The sequence below is a fragment of the Pediculus humanus genome, genomic scaffold, assembly GCF_000006295.1.
Source record: "Pediculus humanus corporis 1103172108828 genomic scaffold, whole genome shotgun sequence".
Lineage (NCBI taxonomy): Eukaryota > Metazoa > Arthropoda > Insecta > Psocodea > Pediculidae > Pediculus > Pediculus humanus.
The window spans coordinates 1-1078 of record NW_002988263.1 but is presented as its reverse complement, the minus strand read 5'-3'; the positions used below and the strand labels follow the sequence as shown (position 1 = coordinate 1078).

Here is a 1078-nt window from a genome sequence, read left to right as displayed (position 1 = left end):
AGTCACACCAAATTAAAATTTAGAGAACATGGACAAGGAACATCTGAAGAATTAAGATCTCGTGATTTTAGAAGAGAATTAGAAGACCGCGAACATGAAAAGAAAAAAGTAGTCGTCGAGATGGAGATTCAAGGGAAAGTAAGAGAGTTAAACTTGATCAACTTCCTGCTGCGAGTCTGGATGCAGATGATCCTCTGGACGAGGATGATGATTCAGATGAAAATGAATCTGATGATGATACGGCTGCTTTAATGGCAGAATTAAGTAGAATAAAAAAAGAACGTGCTGCTGAAAATGCTCGAAAGGAAGCTGAAAAACGTCAGGAAGAAGAAAGAATTAGAATGGAAAATATTCTTAGTGGGAATCCTTTATTAAATTATGCTGCACAAGCCACTAAAACAGATATTAAGGTGAGTCATATTTACTGTAAACTACTTTTCATTACAATTTCGAAGTAACTTATCGCTCATTAAATTGTTGAAATTTGATTTTATTGTAAGTTTTTCATTTCAATTCAAGTCCAAATTTATTAATATGTTTTGTAAAAGTGTTTATATACATAATAACTCATGCTCCTGTTGAAACATGAAGCGTACCTAAATATACAAGGTAGTACAAAATTAGAATTTTTTTATTTTATCGATTTGTAATATTTATTTCAAATTTTTTTTTTTAATAAAAAATTTTTAAAAAATATTTTCAAGTAAAATCATAATGTAAAACTCTCAGATGTATATTATTTATTGTTTTCTGATAAAAAAAATATGATAAAAAAAATTAAATCATCAGTTATAATAGCATTAACTTGACCTTTTATTTACAAAATTTCTGTGTGGAAATTTTTATTTATGATTTTTTTAAGCTTCTTTAAATAATAATAAATTTTTAGGCCACATATAAAAAAAAAAATAATAATTGTTTACAATTATTAGATAATTTTATAATGGAAAAAATTATATATTTTTTTTTTATTTTTCAAATGCAAAAATGTCCTCCAACTTAAATGACATTACATTAATGTAATTTAATACATATATATAATTCTCAGTAAAAGAAGATGGGATGATGACGTAGTTTT

At 25.8% G+C, this 1078-nt stretch overlaps 1 protein-coding gene across 1 annotated transcript; it reads left to right on the top strand.

Annotated features, from left to right (window-relative positions):
* Positions 1-133: 133 nt before the first annotated feature.
* Phum_PHUM620770 (uncharacterized protein) lies at positions 134-533 on the top strand (the record flags this gene model as incomplete). The annotated part of the gene is made up of 2 exons (XM_002433231.1): positions 134-410; positions 501-533. Coding segments are annotated over 2 exons (310 nt in total), but the record flags the coding sequence as incomplete, so codon positions are not given.
* Positions 534-1078: the final 545 nt, after the last annotated feature.